This window comes from Crinia signifera, chromosome 6, assembly GCF_055691185.1.
Source record: "Crinia signifera chromosome 6, ASM5569118v1, whole genome shotgun sequence".
NCBI lineage: Eukaryota > Metazoa > Chordata > Amphibia > Anura > Myobatrachidae > Crinia > Crinia signifera.
The window spans coordinates 278,578,874-278,596,195 of NC_139222.1; the positions used below are offsets into that span (position 1 = coordinate 278,578,874).

At 50.2% G+C, this 17,322-nt stretch overlaps 1 protein-coding gene across 1 annotated transcript in view; it reads right to left on the reverse strand.

The window, feature by feature from the left end:
- Positions 1-595: 595 nt before the first annotated feature.
- The window catches only part of MFAP5 (microfibril associated protein 5), a 35,521-nt gene continuing 18,794 nt past the window's right edge, over positions 596-17,322 (reverse strand). The window contains exons 6-8 of the mRNA XM_083149743.1: positions 2,595-2,682; positions 1,209-1,282; positions 596-1,056 (exon numbers count right to left, since the gene is read on the reverse strand). Coding sequence (XP_083005869.1) covers positions 977-1,056; positions 1,209-1,282; positions 2,595-2,682 — 242 coding nt within the window. The 3' untranslated portion in view covers positions 596-976. The remainder of the gene's footprint in view (positions 1,057-1,208; positions 1,283-2,594; positions 2,683-17,322) is intronic.

Consider the following 17,322-nt stretch of genomic DNA (forward strand, 5'->3'; position numbering starts at 1 on the left):
GGCAAAAGGTTGTCGTGAGCTGTTTACGTTTTTTGGCCCGAATGTCGACATGGACACCGTCTCAGTGTACCGCGTCCCCTCGCTGTGCTCAACATGCTTTGGACACTATTATATTCTCCCACCACACCGTAGTGGATGGAAGGGTGTAAAATACGGCATGTGGCTCAATAAAAAATGAAAAATGTCGACCTTTTAACTGTTGACCGTTGTCGACCTAATGTATGTGTCGACCTTCCAACCCTTTCGACCTACTTCAGGTGTCAACCTAAGCCCTGTCGACCTTCAGTGGTCGGTTCGATCCAATGTATGTTGACCTTAATTGAGTCAACCTAGTGACCGTTTTCCAGCCTCCTCACCTCGGAGGTGAAGTACCGCCAGTGGCCACTAGAGGCCACTCATCGGACCAAATTACTGCTTAACAGAAAGTAAAAGCAAAATAATCTGTTTCAAACTTGGTAAAGACAGAGATTGGAGGTAGGAGCGGATAGGGACTGAGCCGTCATTCGGGCAGGCTTTTGACTAGTATAGCATATAAAGTATACAATGAATTATCAGAGATGTTTAGTAATTGAGGCCACAACTAGGTTCAGTAAATGTCTTTATATTGCAATCATTACATCATTACATATGTTGGGTAACAGCGGCCCGGATATAGTGAGAGGAACATGCCTTGCCCTGCATAGTGCCCATATCTCTCTTTTGCCATACCGAGCACTATGCAACTCCTCCCCGGCATTGGTGCCCATGAAGTCTCATTGATATGCCTCCTCCTCCAATGCCGTGCTGCTGTATTTCCCAAGTAACCAATTATAATCCATATATGGGTTCTGTGTGTGACTGGGTGATGGGAATAAGGGAGTGTACGTAGGTTAGGGGTGTGACAGTATTGGTCTAGATTCGGTGTTCTGGAGTCTGGGGCACACGATTGGTGCGGATAATATTGGGGGATATAACTGAAGTGGTCTTTATTGAAGTCTCAGTTTCCGGCGCTCTCTGTGGGAACAGCCTCGGGAGGCGGGCGCGGCGGGAGTCCGGCTAGTTGGCGGCACTTCTCCTCTGCGCAGACGGGTTCACGGGGCAGCATGGAAGAAGAGAGGAAGGAGATTGAGATGATGGAGCTGGCAGTAAATTCACCCATTCACCTACCTCATACCCCACCCGTTCCACCCACCCACACAACCCCCCTCTTATTGAATGTTCACAGTCACCTTGCATGATCTCATCTTCTTTACACATAATCCGTGTGCAGATCTCCTTGTTCACCATGTACACGCGTCGCACGCTGAAAGTAGAGTAGGCGGAGTAAGTAAGAAGCGGAGGCAGACAGCATTAACCCCTTCCCTGCGCAGGACGACTGGAGCCCACCCTCCCCATGTACTGTACCTTATGGGAAGGATCAGGGCAATGTCTCCTTCCCCAGGGCAAAGCATGATATCAGGCACTTTATTCTTAGGGATTCCATTGCTCCATCGATGATTTAAAATCATCGATGGTTGATGTTGAATAGTTTTGCCATCAATGGGGGAGAAAGAGATGGTTCCTACCATCGATGTCACAGCATAACTAAATAGGACACGGAGCATAGCTCCACCCTGGACACCTGGTAAGCCCCGCCCCAGGCTCTGATTGGCCCAGAGGCCAGTCAGTCAGAGAAAATAAATCGATAGTTTGAATCATTGATGGTCATCTATTACATGTTATGGTGCCATCGATGACATCTAAAATCTTACCATCGATGGTGAACACAACAATAGCCATCCCTACTTATTCTGTGACTTAACTTACATCGAAGGGATTGGGGCAATGTCTCCTTCCCCAGGGGCAGAGCGCAAATTAAATGGCCAATACACAGTGAGAGATCTCATATGGGAAGGAGCAGGAAAATGTCTTCATAAGTTTCAAGAGGGCAAGTAGAACCCACTATACATCCCCCAGGAGAGGAACACGCTGTGTAACATCTGTAACGGTGTCCTGCTTTTTAAGGACATGGACACTGCTGAGACGTTTCATGCTGAACGCCACTTATGTTATACAGGTTTGTCACCATAGCATTTGTACTAGTGGTGCATATGTATAATGGCTGCCGGGTATACGGGTCCATCACACATGCCAGCCATCCAGAGAGAGCTTAAGACAGGCAGGAGAGCACATGCACCTGGTCTCCGGAAACATGGCACATGGGCACACTAGTGTTCCTTCTAGGAACAGGATCGGGCAGGGGCAGCGTCAAGGGGGCGGACCGGGCCCGCTGACATCACTGTTCTGGGCGGTCCCAGGCCACAGACGTCACAAAAGGGGAGTGCCCGGGCCACGCCGTGACGAAAAGGGGCGGACCCGGCATTCCCGAAGGCTCTGCACTGCCGGAGAAGCGCCGGGCATTACTATCTACTGTGGCACTGGGCTTCCCAGGTACCACCAGAGGAGTAGGAGGCAGGCTGTTTGAGCAGAGGGGTAGGGCGCATTTTGCCCTTTAAAAATGGGGCAGGGCGCAGCGCCCAGCTAAAACAGCCTAGCGGGAACACTACACATGTTTTGGTGTTCCCTATAGAGTAGTTACATATGACCACGTGTGTGGTACAGTGCACAGTACATACCTCGTGACGCACAGGTAGCTGATGCACTGCTTGACTGGTTTCTGCACGGAGTATATCCGGGTGCAGGGATACTGGACCTCTTTACAGTCTGCAACAAGACACATCCCGCGTTATAGATCGTTAGTATTTTCCTTTCAATTAGTGCCTTTATATTATAGCTTCCAGAGACTCCAAACCGTCTATATACTCACTGCCAGAAGAACATGTCACTTATATATTATGTATATACTCACCACGGGGGCAGGTATCACTATTATATATATACTGACCACCGGGGGGCAGGTATCACTGTTATACTATCTGTATACTGACCACTGGAGGCAGGCGTCACTGTTATACTATCTGTATACTGACCACCGGGGGCAGGTGTCACTGTTATACTATCTGTAAACTGACCACCGGAGGCAGGCGTCACTGTTATACTATCTGTATACTGACCACCGGAGGCAGGCGTCACTGTTATACTATCTGTGTACTGACCACCGGGGGCAGGCGTCACTGTTATACTATCTGTATACTGACCACCGTGGGCAGGCGTCACTGTTATACTATCTGTATACTGACCACCGGAGGCAGGCGTCACTGTTATACTATCTCTATACTTACCACCGGGGGCAGGTGTCACTGTTATACTATCTGTAAACTGACCACCGGAGGCAGGCGTCACTGTTATACTATCTGTATACTGACCACCGGAGGCAGGCGTCACTGTTATACTATCTGTATACTGACCACCGGGGGCAGGTGTCACTGTTATACTATCTGTATACTGACCACCGGGGGCAGGCGTCACTGTTATACTATCTGTATACTGACCACGGGGGGCAGGCGTCACTGTTATACTATCTGTATACTGACCACTGGAGGCAGGTGTCACTGTTATACTATCTGTATACTGACCACCGGAGGCAGGCGTCACTGTTATACTATCTGTATACTGACGTCCGGAGGCAGGCGACACTGTTATACTATCTGTGTACTGACCACCGGGGGCAGGCGTCACTGTTATACTATCTGTGTACTGACCACCGGGGGCAGGCGTCACTGTTATACTATCTGTATACTGACCACCGTGGGCAGGCGTCACTGTTATACTATCTGTATACTGACCACCGGAGGCAGGCGTCACTGTTATACTATCTCTATACTTACCACCGGGGGCAGGTGTCACTGTTATACTATCTGTATACTGACCACTGGAGGCAGGTGTCACTGTTATACTATCTGTATACTGACCCCCGGAGGCAGGCGTCCCTGTTATACTATCTGTATACTGACCACCAAGGGCAGGCGTCACTGTTATACTATCTGTATACTGACCACCGGGGGCAGGCGTCACTGTTATACTATCTGTATACTGACCACCGGGGGCAGGCGTCACTGTTATACTATCTGTATACTGACCACCGGGGGCAGGCGTCACTGTTATACTATCTGTATACTGACCACCGGGGGCAGGCGTCACTGTTATACTATCTGTGTACTGACTACCGGGGGCAGGCGTCACTGTTATACTATCTGTATACTGACCACCGGGGGCAGGCGTCACTGTTATACTATCTGTGTACTGACCACCGGGGGCAGGCGTCACTGTTATACTATCTGTATACTGACCACCGTGGGCAGGCGTCACTGTTATACTATCTGTATACTGACCACCGGAGGCAGGCGTCACTGTTATACTATCTGTATACTGACCACCGGAGGCAGGTGTCACTGTTATACTATCTGTATACTTACCACCTGGGGCAGGCGTCACTGTTATACTATCTGTATACTGACCACCGGGGGGCAGGTGTCACTGTTATACTATCTGTATACTGACCACCGGGGGGCAGGTGTCACTGTTATACTATCTGTCTACTGACCACCGGGGGCAGGCGTCACTGTTATACTATCTGTATACTGACCACCGGGGGCAGGCGTCACTGTTATAGTATCTGTATACTGACCACCGGGGGCAGGCGTCACTGTTATACTACCTGTATACTGACCACCGGAGGCAGGCGTCACTGTTATACTATCTGTATACTGACCACCGGGGGAAGGCGTCACTGTTATACTATCTGTATACTGACCACCGGGGGCAGGCATCACTGTTATACTATCTGTATACTGACCACCGGAGGCAGGCATCACTGTTATACTATCTGTATACTGACCACCGGAGGCAGGCGTCACTGTTATAGTATCTGTATACTGACCACCGGAGGCAGGCATCACTGTTATACTATCTGTATACTGACCACCGGGGGCAGGTGTCACTGTTATACTATCTGTATACTGACCACCGGGGGCAGGTATCCCTGTTATACTATCTGTATACTGACCTCCTGGGGGGCAGGTATCACTGTTATACTATCTGTATACCGACCTCCTGGGGGCAGGCATCACTGTTATACTATCTGTATACCGACCACCGGGGGCAGGCGTCCCTGTTATACTATCTGTATACTGACCACCGGGGGCAGGCGTCACTGTTATACTATCTGTATACTGACCATCGGGGGCAGGCGTCACTGTTATACTATCTGTATACTTACCACCGGAGGCAGGCGTCACTGTTATAGTATCTGTATACTGACCACCGGGGGCAGGCGTCACTGTTATACTATCTGTATACTGACCACCGGGGGCAGGCGTGACTGTTATACTATCTGTATACTGACCACCGGGGGCAGGCGTCACTGTTATACTATCTGTATACTGACCACCGGGGGCAGGCGTCACTGTTATACTATCTGTATACTGACCACCGGGGGCAGGCGTCACTGTTATACTATCTGTATACTGACCACCGGGGGCAGGCGTCACTGTTATACTATCTGTATACTGACCACCGGGGGCAGGTCTCCCTGTTATACTATCTGTATACTGACCACCGGAGGCAGGCGTCACTGTTATACTATCTGTATACTAACCACCGGGGGAAGGTGTGACTGTTATACTATCTGTATACTGACCACCGGGGGCAGGCGTCACTGTTATACTATCTGTATACTGACCACCGGGGGCAGGCGTCACTGTTATACTATCTGTGTACTGACTACCGGGGGCAGGCGTCACTGTTATACTATCTGTATACTGACCACCGGGGGCAGGCGTCACTGTTATACTATCTGTGTACTGACCACCGGGGGCAGGCGTCACTGTTATACTATCTGTATACAGACCACCGTGGGCAGGCGTCACTGTTATACTATCTGTATACTGACCACCGGAGGCAGGCGTCACTGTTATACTATCTGTATACTGACCACCGGAGGCAGGTGTCACTGTTATACTATCTGTATACTTACCACCGGGGGCAGGCGTCACTGTTATACTATCTGTATACTGACCACCGGGGGGCAGGTGTCACTGTTATACTATCTGTATACTGACCACCGGGGGGCAGGTGTAACTGTTATACTATCTGTCTACTGACCACCGGGGGCAGGCGTCACTGTTATACTATCTGTATACTGACCACCGGGGGCAGGCGTCACTGTTATAGTATCTGTATACTGACCACCGGGGGCAGGCGTCACTGTTATACTACCTGTATACTGACCACCGGAGGCAGGCGTCACTGTTATACTACCTGTATACTGACCACCGGAGGCAGGCGTCACTGTTATACTATCTGTATACTGACCACCGGGGGCAGGCGTCACTGTTATACTATCTGTATACTGACCACCGGGGGCAGGTATCACTGTTATACTATCTGTATACTGACCACCGGAGGCAGGCGTCACTGTTATAGTACCTGTATACTGACTACCGGAGGCAGGCGTCACTGTTATACTATCTGTATACTGACCACCGGGGGCAGGTGTCACTGTTATACTATCTGTATACTGACCACCGGGGGCAGGTGTCCCTGTTATACTATCTGTATACTGACCTCCTGGGGGGCAGGTATCACTGTTATACTATCTGTATACTGACCTCCTGGGGGCAGGCATCACTGTTATACTATCTGTATACCGACCACCGGGGGCAGGCGTCCCTGTTATACTATCTGTATACTGACCACCGGGGGCAGGCGTCACTGCTATACTATCTGTATACTGACCATCGGGGGCAGGCGTCACTGTTATACTATCTGTATACTTACCACCGGAGGCAGGCGTCACTGTTATAGTATCTGTATACTGACCACCGGGGGCAGGCGTCACTGTTATACTATCTGTATACTGACCACCGGGGCAGGCGTCACTGTTATACTATCTGTATACTGACCACCGGGGGCAGGTGTGACTGTTATACTATCTGTATACTGACCACCGGGGGCAGGCGTCACTGTTATACTATCTGTATACTGACCACCGGGGGCAGGCGTCACTGTTATACTATCTGTATACTGACCACCGGGGGCAGGCGTCACTGTTATACTATCTGTATACTGACCACCGGGGGCAGGCGTCACTGTTATACTATCTGTATACTGACCACCGGGGGCAGGTCTCCCTGTTATACTATCTGTATACTGACCACCGGAGGCAGGCGTCACTGTTATACTATCTGTATACTGACCACCGGGGGCAGGTGTGACTGTTATACTATCTGTATACTGACCACCGGGGGCAGGCGTCACTGTTATACTATCTGTATACTGACCACCGGGGGCAGGCGTCACTGTTATACTATCTGTATACTGACCACCGGGGGCAGGCGTCACTGTTATACTATCTGTATACTGACCACCGGGGGCAGGCGTCACTGTTATACTATCTGTATACTGACCACCGGGGGCAGGTATCACTGTTATACTATCTGTATACTGACCACCGGAGGCAGGCGTCACTGTTATACTATCTGTATACTGACCACCGGGGGCAGGCGTCACTGTTATACTATCTGTATACTGACCACCGGGGGCAGGCGTCACTGTTATACTATCTGTATACTGACCACCGGGGGAAGGCGTCACTGTTATACTATCTGTATACTGACCATCGGGGGCAGGTGTCACTGTTATACTATCTGTATACTGACCACCGGAGGCAGGCGTCACTGTTATAGTACCTGTATACTGACTACCGGAGGCAGGCGTCACTGTTATACTATCTGTATACTGACCACCGGGGGCAGGTGTCACTGTTATACTATCTGTATACTGACCACCGGGGGCAGGTGTCCCTGTTATACTATCTGTATACTGACCTCCTGGGGGGCAGGTATCACTGTTATACTATCTGTATACTGACCTCCTGGGGGCAGGCATCACTGTTATACTATCTGTATACCGACCACCGGGGGCAGGCGTCCCTGTTATACTATCTGTATACTGACCACCGGGGGCAGGCGTCACTGCTATACTATCTGTATACTGACCATCGGGGGCAGGCGTCACTGTTATACTATCTGTATACTTACCACCGGAGGCAGGCGTCACTGTTATAGTATCTGTATACTGACCACCGGGGGCAGGCGTCACTGTTATACTATCTGTATACTTACCACCGGAGGCAGGCGTCACTGTTATAGTATCTGTATACTGACCACCGGGGGCAGGCGTCACTGTTATACTATCTGTATACTGACCACCGGGGGCAGGCGTCACTGTTATACTATCTGTATACTGACCACCGGGGGCAGGTGTGACTGTTATACTATCTGTATACTGACCACCGGGGGCAGGCGTCACTGTTATACTATCTGTATACTGACCACCGGGGGCAGGCGTCACTGTTATACTATCTGTATACTGACCACCGGGGGCAGGCGTCACTGTTATACTATCTGTATACTGACCACCGGGGGCAGGCGTCACTGTTATACTATCTGTATACTGACCACCGGGGGCAGGTCTCCCTGTTATACTATCTGTATACTGACCACCGGAGGCAGGCGTCACTGTTATACTATCTGTATACTGACCACCGGGGGCAGGTGTGACTGTTATACTATCTGTATACTGACCACCGGGGGCAGGCGTCACTGTTATACTATCTGTATACTGACCACCGGGGGCAGGCGTCACTGTTATACTATCTGTATACTGACCACCGGGGGCAGGCGTCACTGTTATACTATCTGTATACTGACCACCGGGGGCAGGCGTCACTGTTATACTATCTGTTTACTGACCACCGGGGGCAGGTATCACTGTTATACTATCTGTATACTGACCACCGGAGGCAGGCGTCACTGTTATACTATCTGTATACTGACCACCGGGGGCAGGCGTCACTGTTATACTATCTGTATACTGACCACCGGGGGCAGGCGTCACTGTTATACTATCTGTATACTGACCACCGGGGGAAGGCGTCACTGTTATACTATCTGTATACTGACCATCGGGGGCAGGTGTCACTGTTATACTATCTGTATACTGACCACCGGGGGCAGGCATCACTGTTATACTATCTGTATACTGACCACCGGAGGCAGGCGTCACTGTTATACTATCTGTATACTGACCACCGGGGGCAGGCGTCACTGTTATACTATCTGTATACTGACCACCGGGGGCAGGCGTCACTGTTATACTATCTGTATACTGACCACCGGGGGAAGGCGTCACTGTTATACTATCTGTATACTGACCATCGGGGGCAGGTGTCACTGTTATACTATCTGTATACTGACCACCGGGGGCAGGTATCACTGGTATACTATCTGTATACTGACCACCGGGGGCAGGTATCACTGACCACAGGGGGCAGGTATCACTGTTATACTATCTGTATACTGACCACTGGAGGCAGGCGTCACTGTTATACTATCTGTATACTGACCACTGGAGGCAGGCGTCACTGTTATACTATCTGTATACTGACCACCGGGGGCAGGTGTCACTGTTATACTATCTGTGTACTGACCACCGGAGGCAGGCATCACTGTTATACTATCTGTATACTGACCACCAGAGGCAGGCATCACTGTTATACTATCTGTATACTGACCACCGGGGGCAGGCGTCACTGTTATACTATCTGTATACTGACCACCGGGGGCAGGTATCACTGTTATACTATCTGTATACTGACCACCGGGGGCAGGCGTCACTGTTATACTATCTGTATACTGACCACCGGGGGCAGGTATCACTGTTATACTATCTGTATACTGACCACCGGAGGCAGGCGTCACTGTTATACTATCTGTATACTGACCACCGGGGGCAGGCGTCACTGTTATACTATCTGTATACTGACCACCGGGGGCAGGCGTCACTGTTATACTATCTGTATACTGACCACCGGGGGAAGGCGTCACTGTTATACTATCTGTATACTGACCATCGGGGGCAGGTGTCACTGTTATACTATCTGTATACTGACCACCGGAGGCAGGCGTCACTGTTATAGTACCTGTATACTGACTACCGGAGGCAGGCGTCACTGTTATACTATCTGTATACTGACCACCGGGGGCAGGTGTCACTGTTATACTATCTGTATACTGACCACCGGGGGCAGGTGTCCCTGTTATACTATCTGTATACTGACCTCCTGGGGGGCAGGTATCACTGTTATACTATCTGTATACTGACCTCCTGGGGGCAGGCATCACTGTTATACTATCTGTATACCGACCACCGGGGGCAGGCGTCCCTGTTATACTATCTGTATACTGACCACCGGGGGCAGGCGTCACTGCTATACTATCTGTATACTGACCATCGGGGGCAGGCGTCACTGTTATACTATCTGTATACTTACCACCGGAGGCAGGCGTCACTGTTATAGTATCTGTATACTGACCACCGGGGGCAGGCGTCACTGTTATACTATCTGTATACTTACCACCGGAGGCAGGCGTCACTGTTATAGTATCTGTATACTGACCACCGGGGGCAGGCGTCACTGTTATACTATCTGTATACTGACCACCGGGGGCAGGCGTCACTGTTATACTATCTGTATACTGACCACCGGGGGCAGGTGTGACTGTTATACTATCTGTATACTGACCACCGGGGGCAGGCGTCACTGTTATACTATCTGTATACTGACCACCGGGGGCAGGCGTCACTGTTATACTATCTGTATACTGACCACCGGGGGCAGGCGTCACTGTTATACTATCTGTATACTGACCACCGGGGGCAGGCGTCACTGTTATACTATCTGTATACTGACCACCGGGGGCAGGTCTCCCTGTTATACTATCTGTATACTGACCACCGGAGGCAGGCGTCACTGTTATACTATCTGTATACTGACCACCGGGGGCAGGTGTGACTGTTATACTATCTGTATACTGACCACCGGGGGCAGGCGTCACTGTTATACTATCTGTATACTGACCACCGGGGGCAGGCGTCACTGTTATACTATCTGTATACTGACCACCGGGGGCAGGCGTCACTGTTATACTATCTGTATACTGACCACCGGGGGCAGGCGTCACTGTTATACTATCTGTATACTGACCACCGGGGGCAGGTATCACTGTTATACTATCTGTATACTGACCACCGGAGGCAGGCGTCACTGTTATACTATCTGTATACTGACCACCGGGGGCAGGCGTCACTGTTATACTATCTGTATACTGACCACCGGGGGCAGGCGTCACTGTTATACTATCTGTATACTGACCACCGGGGGAAGGCGTCACTGTTATACTATCTGTATACTGACCATCGGGGGCAGGTGTCACTGTTATACTATCTGTATACTGACCACCGGGGGCAGGTATCACTGGTATACTATCTGTATACTGACCACCGGGGGCAGGTATCACTGACCACAGGGGGCAGGTATCACTGTTATACTATCTGTATACTGACCACTGGAGGCAGGCGTCACTGTTATACTATCTGTATACTGACCACTGGAGGCAGGCGTCACTGTTATACTATCTGTATACTGACCACCGGGGGCAGGTGTCACTGTTATACTATCTGTGTACTGACCACCGGAGGCAGGCATCACTGTTATACTATCTGTATACTGACCACCAGAGGCAGGCATCACTGTTATACTATCTGTATACTGACCACCGGGGGCAGGCGTCACTGTTATACTATCTGTATACTTATCACAGGGGGCAGGTATCACTGTTATACTATCTGTTTACTGACAACCGGAGGCAGGCGTCACTGTTATACTATCTGTATACTGACCACCGGGGGCAGGCGTCACTGTTATACTATCTGTATACTGACCATCGGGGGCAGGCGTCACTGTTATACTATCTGTATACTTACCACCGGAGGCAGGCATCACTGTTATAGTATCTGTATACTGACCACCGGGGGCAGGTATCACTGTTATACTATCTGTTTACTGACCACCGGAGGCAGGCGTCACTGTTATACTATCTGTATACTGACCACCGGGGGCAGGCGTCACTGTTATACTATCTGTATACTGACCACCGGAGGCAGGCGTCACTGTTATACTATCTGTATACTGACCACCGGGGGCAGGCGTCACTGTTATACTATCTGTATACTGACCACCGGGGGCAGGCGTCACTGTTATACTATCTGTATACTGACCACCGGGGGCAGGCGTCACTGTTATAGTATCTGTATACTGACCACCGGAGGCAGGCGTCACTGTTATAGTATCTGTATACTGACCACCGGGGGCAGGCATCACTGTTATACTATCTGTATACTCACCGCCGGAGGCAGGTGTCACTGTTATACTATCTGTATACTGACCACCGGGGGCAGGTATCCCTGTTATACTATCTGTATACTGACCTCCTGGGGGGCAGGTATCACTGTTATACTATCTGTATACTGACCTCCTGGGGGCAGGCATCACTGTTATACTATCTGTATACCGACCACCGGGGGAAGGCGTCCCTGTTATACTATCTGTATACTGACCACCAAGGACAGGCGTCACTGTTATACTATCTGTATACTGACCACCGGGGGCAGGCGTCACTGTTATACTATCTGTATACTGACCATCGGGGGCAGGCGTCACTGTTATACTATCTGTATACTTACCACCGGGGGCAGGCGTCACCGTTATACTATCTGTATACTGACCACCGGGTTCAGGTATCACTGTTATACTATCTGTTTACTGACCACCGGAGACAGGTGTCACTGTTATACTATCTGTATACTGACCACCGGGGGCAGGCGTCACTGTTATACTATCTGTATACTGACCACCGGGGGCAGGTGTCACTGTTATACTATCTGTATACTGACCACCGGGGGCAGGCGTCACTGTTATACTATCTGTATACTGACCATCGGGGGCAGGTGTCACTGTTATACTATCTGTATACTGACCACCGGGGGCAGGTATCACTGGTATACTATCTGTATACTGACCACCGGGGGCAGGTATCACTGACCACAGGGGGCAGGTATCACTGTTATACTATCTGTATACTGACCACCGGAGGCAGGCATCACTGTTATACTATCTGTATACTGACCACCAGAGGCAGGCATCACTGTTATACTATCTGTATACTGACCACCGGGGGCAGGCGTCACTGTTATACTATCTGTATACTTATCACAGGGGGCAGGTATCACTGTTATACTATCTGTTTACTGACAACCGGAGGCAGGCGTCACTGTTATACTATCTGTATACTGACCACCGGGGGCAGGCGTCACTGTTATACTATCTGTATACTGACCATCGGGGGCAGGCGTCACTGTTATACTATATGTATACTGACCACCGGAGGCAGGCATCACTGTTATAGTATCTGTATACTGACCACCGGGGGCAGGTATCACTGTTATACTATGTGTATACTGACCACCGGAGGCAGGCGTCACTGTTATACTATCTGTATACTGACCACCGGGGGCAGGCGTCACTGTTATACTATCTGTATACTGACCACCGGAGGCAGGCGTCACTGTTATAGTGTCTGTATACTGACCACCGGAGGCAGGTGTCACTGTTATACTATCTGTATACTGACCACCGGAGGCAGGCGTCACTGTTATACTATCTGTATACTGACCACCAGGGGCAGGCGTCACTGTTATACTATCTGTATACTGACCACCGGAGGCAGGCGTCACTGTTATAGTATCTGTATACTGACCACCGGGGGCAGGCGTCACTGTTATACTATCTGTATACTGACCACCGGGGGCAGGCGTCACTGTTATACTATCTGTATACTGACCACCGGAGGCAGGCGTCACTGTTATACTATCTGTATATTGACCACCGGGGGCAGGCGTCACTGTTATACTATCTGTATACTGACCACCGGGGGCAGGCGTCACTGTTATACTATCTGTATACTGACCACCGGAGGCAGGCGTCACTGTTATAGTATCTGTATACTGACCACCGGAGGCAGGCGTCACTGTTATAGTATCTGTATACTGACCACCGGGGGCAGGCATCACTGTTATACTATCTGTATACTGACCACCGGGGGCAGGCGTCACTGTTATACTATCTGTATACTGACCATCGGGGGCAGGCGTCACTGTTATACTATCTGTATACTGACCACCGGGGGCAGGTATCACTGGTATACTATCTGTATACTGACCACCGGGGGCAGGTATCACTGACCACAGGGGGCAGGTGTCACTGTTATACTATCTGTATACTGACCACCGGAGGCAGGCATCACTGTTATACTATCTGTATACTGACCATCAGAGGCAGGCATCACTGTTATACTATCTGTATACTGACCACCGGGGGCAGGCGTCACTGTTATACTATCTGTATACTGACCACCGGGGGGCAGGCGTCACTGTTATACTATCTGTATACTGACCACCGGGGGCAGGTGTCACTGTTATACTATCTGTATACTTATCACAGGGGGCAGGTATCACTGTTATACTATCTGTATACTGACCACCGGGGGCAGGCGTCACTGTTATACTATCTGTATACTGACCACCGGGGGCAGGCGTCACTGTTATACTATCTGTATACTGACCACCGGGGGGCAGGTGTCACTGTTATACTATCTGTATACTGACCACCGGGGGCAGGTGTCACTGTTATACTATCTGTATACTTATCACAGGGGGCAGGTATCACTGTTATACTATCTGTTTACTGACCACCGGAGGCAGGCATCACTGTTATACTATCTGTATACTGACCACCGGGGGCAGGTGTCACTGTTATACTATCTGTATACTTACCACAGGGGGCAGGTGTCACTGTTATACTATCTGTATACTGACCACCGGAGGCAGGCGTCACTGTTATACTATCTGTATGCTGACCACCAAGGGCAGGCGTCACTGTTATACTATCTGTATACTGACCACCGGGGGCAGGCGTCACTGTTTTACTATCTGTATACTGACCACCGGGGGCAGGCGTCACTGTTATACTATCTGTATACTGACCACCGGGGGCAGGCGTCACTGTTATACTATCTGTATACTGACCACCGGGGGCAGGCGTCACTGTTATACTATCTGTATACTGACCACCGGGGGCAGGCGTCACTGTTATACTATCTGTATACTGACCACCGGGGGCAGGCGTCACTGTTATACTATCTGTGTACTGACCACCGGGGGCAGGCGTCACTGTTATACTATCTGTGTACTGACTACCGGGGGCAGGCGTCACTGTTATACTATCTGTATACTGACCACCGGGGGCAGGCGTCACTGTTATACTATCTGTATACTGACCATCGGGGGCAGGCGTCACTGTTATACTATCTGTATACTGACCACCGGAGGCAGGCGTCACTGTTATACTATCTGTATACTGACCACCGGAGGCAGGCGTCACTGTTATAGTATCTGTATACTGACCACCAGGGGCAGGCGTCACTGTTATACTATCTGTATACTGACCACCGGAGGCAGGCGTCACTGTTATAGTATCTGTATACTGACCACCGGAGGCAGGCGTCACTGTTATAGTATCTGTATACTGACCACCGGGGGCAGGCGTCACTGTTATACTATCTGTATACTGACCACCGGGGGCAGGCGTCACTGTTATACTATCTGTATACTGACCATCGGGGGCAGGCGTCACTGTTATACTATCTGTATACTGACCACCGGGGGCAGGTATCACTGGTATACTATCTGTATACTGACCACCGGGGGCAGGTATCACTGACCACAGGGGGCAGGTATCACTGTTATACTATCTGTATACTGACCACCGGAGGCAGGCATCACTGTTATACTATCTGTATACTGACCACCAGAGGCAGGCATCACTGTTATACTATCTGTATACTGACCACCGGGGGCAGGTGTCACTGTTATACTATCTGTATACTGACCACCGGGGGCAGGTATCACTGTTATACTATCTGTATACTTACCACTGGGGGCAGGTGTCACTGTTATACTATCTGTATACTTACCACCGGGGGCAGGTGTCACTGTTATACTATCTGTATACTGACCACCGGAGGCAGGCATCACTGTTATAGTATCTGTATACTGACCACCGGGGGCAGGTATCACTGTTATACTATGTGTGTACTGACTATCGGGGGCAGTTATCACTGTTATACTATCTGTATACTGACCACCGGGGGCAGGTATCACTGTTATACTATATGTATACTGACCTCCTGGGGGCAGGCATCACTGTTATACTATCCTTATACTGACCACCGGGGGCAGGCGTCACTGTTATACTATCTGTATACTGACCACTGGGGGCAGGCGTCACTGTTATACTATCTGTATACTGACCACCGGGGGCAGGTATCACTGTTATACTATCTGTATACTGACCACCAGGGCAGGTATCACTGTTATACTATCTGTATACTGACCAGTGGGGGCAGGTGTCACTGTTATACTATCTGTATACTGACCACCGGAGGCAGGCGTCACTGTTATACTATCTGTATACTGACCACCGGGGGCAGGCGTCACTGTTATACTATCTGTATACTGACCACCGGGGGCAGGCGTCACTGTTATACTATCTGTATACTGACCACCGGGGGCAGGCGTCACTGTTATACTATCTGTATACTGACCACCGGGGGCAGGCGTCACTGTTATACTATCTGTATACTGACCACCGGGGGCAGGCGTCACTGTTATACTATCTGTATACTGACCACCGGGGGCAGGCGTCACTGTTATACTATCTGTATACTGACCACCGGGGGCAGGCGTCACTGTTATACTATCTGTATACTGACCACCGGGGGCAGGCGTCACTGTTATACTATCTGTATACTGACCACCGGGGGCAGACATCACTGTTATACTATCTGTATACTGACCACCGGGGCAGGTGTCACTGTTATACTATCTGTATACTGACCAGTGGGGGCAGGTGTCACTGTTATACTATCTGTATACTGACCACCGGAGGCAGGCGTCACTGTTATACTATCTGTATACTGACCACCGGGGGCAGGCGTCACTGTTATACTATCTGTATACTGACCACCGGGGGCAGGTGTCACTGTTATACTATCTGTATACTGACCACCGGAGGCAGGCGTCACTGTTATACTATCTGTATACTGACCACCGGAGGCGGGCGTCACTGTTATACTATCTGTATACTGACCACCGGAGGCAGGCGTCACTGTTATACTATCTGTATACTGACCACCGGGGGCAGGCGTCACTGTTATACTATCTGTTTACTGACCACCGGGGGGCAGTTATCACTGTTATACTATCTGTATACTGACCACCGGGGCAGGCGTCACTGTTATACTATCTGTATACTGACCACCGGGGGGCAGGTATCACTGTTATACTATCTGTATACTGACCACCGGGGGCAGGCGTCACTGTTATACTATCTGTATACTGACCACCGGAGGCAGGCGTCACTGTTATAGTATCTGTATACTGACC